The sequence below is a fragment of the Limulus polyphemus genome, unplaced genomic scaffold, assembly GCF_000517525.1.
Source record: "Limulus polyphemus unplaced genomic scaffold, Limulus_polyphemus-2.1.2 Scaffold6636, whole genome shotgun sequence".
Lineage (NCBI taxonomy): Eukaryota > Metazoa > Arthropoda > Merostomata > Xiphosura > Limulidae > Limulus > Limulus polyphemus.
The window spans coordinates 31,251-33,024 of record NW_013672246.1 but is presented as its reverse complement, the minus strand read 5'-3'; the positions used below and the strand labels follow the sequence as shown (position 1 = coordinate 33,024).

The 1,774-nt window shown below is 38.4% G+C and overlaps 1 protein-coding gene across 1 annotated transcript in view; it reads left to right on the top strand.

The window, feature by feature from the left end:
- LOC106473925 (putative T-box protein 7) overlaps positions 1-1,774 on the top strand; it is an 8,428-nt gene that overhangs the window by 4,780 nt on the left and 1,874 nt on the right. The window contains exons 4-5 of the mRNA XM_022402322.1: positions 696-842; positions 1,010-1,071. Coding sequence (XP_022258030.1) covers positions 696-842; positions 1,010-1,071 — 209 coding nt within the window. The remainder of the gene's footprint in view (positions 1-695; positions 843-1,009; positions 1,072-1,774) is intronic.

Here is a 1,774-nt window from a genome sequence, read left to right as displayed (position 1 = left end):
TATCGGTAACGTTATATTCAGAAAGAATAAACCAGTTTTATTAAGTAAGGACTTGTGTCGCTAAAGTTTCGTCGGAACGAAGTTACGGAAAAATCAATTAACAAACGGAGACGTAACACTTCTATAGTTTTATTTCCTGTATATTACCTGCCTAGGCCTACTGTACAGCAAATCTTTTTATAAACAGTCTAGCGTGGGTTACGTAGAATTCTACTGATCTGTACAATAAATCTTTCTATAAACAGTCTAGCGTGGGTTACGTAGAATTCTAGTGATCTGTACAATAAATCTTTCTATAAACAGTCTAGCGTGGGTTACGTAGAATTCTAGTGATCTGTACAGTAAATCTTTCTATAAACAGTCTAGCGTGGGTTACGTAGAATTCTAGCGATCTGTGCAATAAATCTTTCTATAAACAGTCTAGCGTGGGTTACGTAGAATTCTAGTGATCTGTACAAGGTCACTAAAATACAAAATATTTTCACATAATTTATGCTCTATAACTCAGTCAAAAGTGATTGGATTTTGATGAAACTACACGTGTAGAATACTGACCATTGTCCGTTGATAACGACGGAAATCGGACATATTTTCGTACTTTTTAAGAGCCGAGTATAATCAACGCTGCATGGTGGAGATATGCTCTCTAGTTACAATCCTTTTATTCTATAACAGAATTTCCTTTTTTTTTTTAGGTTATACTGACATCACACCATCGCTACCAGCCAAGAGTTAACATTGTAGAAAGTACACCAGATGGCACCACAATACCATCAACACTGATGAGTCACTACTTTCCAGAAACACAGTTTATTGCAGTAACAGCCTATCAGAATACTGATGTACGTTCGAACTGACTTTCAGTTATTAATTAGTATTTGTGAGACACTAAACATAACAATTTTTAAAGGTAATTCATTTTCAAATTAATTAACTTGGTACAAAACATTTAATAAGTTATTTTTGAAAATGACGAACTTTGACATAACTTTTTTTTTTGTTGTTTTAGATAACGCAGCTGAAGATTGACCACAATCCATTTGCCAAAGGATTTCGTGACTGTTTTAATAAGTAAGTATAACATAACACTCTTCCAGTTTGTATCTCAAACTTTGGTGCAAAGAGGTTTGATTGGTTTGTCTTGAATTTCGCGCAAAGCTACACGAGGGCTTTCTGCGCTAGCCGTCCCTAATTTAGCAGTGAAGGACTAGAGGGAAGACAGCTAGTCATCACCACCCACCGCCAACTCTTGGGTTACTCTTTTACCAACGAATAGTGGGATTGACCGTCACATTATAACGCCCCACGGCTGAAAGGGCGAGCATGTTTGGCGGGACGGGGATTCGAACCCGCGACCCTCAGATTGCGAGTTAAGCCTAACCAAGCTGGGGAATCAATGTAATATACATCAGTATGTTTGTAGTTAACCACAAAGCTACACAATGGGCTATCTGTGCTCTGCCCACCACGGGTATCGAAACCCGGTTTCTAGCGTTGTAAGTCCGCAGACATACCGCTGTACCACTGGGGGGGGGGGTTCTACATCAGTAGTGGTTGAGGACGTTAAAGGTATTGATGCAATGTATGTTAATACGTGTAAAAACAAGCACCATCTACATAATACAAGGGGTGGGTTAAAAACAACCAATGACCGTTAACAGTTAAGGTTAACATTCACTATGCCATATTTGACAAACATAATGTTAGAACTCAAATTCGGTGATGAGGAACCCACTTTGAGACTAATAATGGCTGGAGACTGCTTGAATGGGTA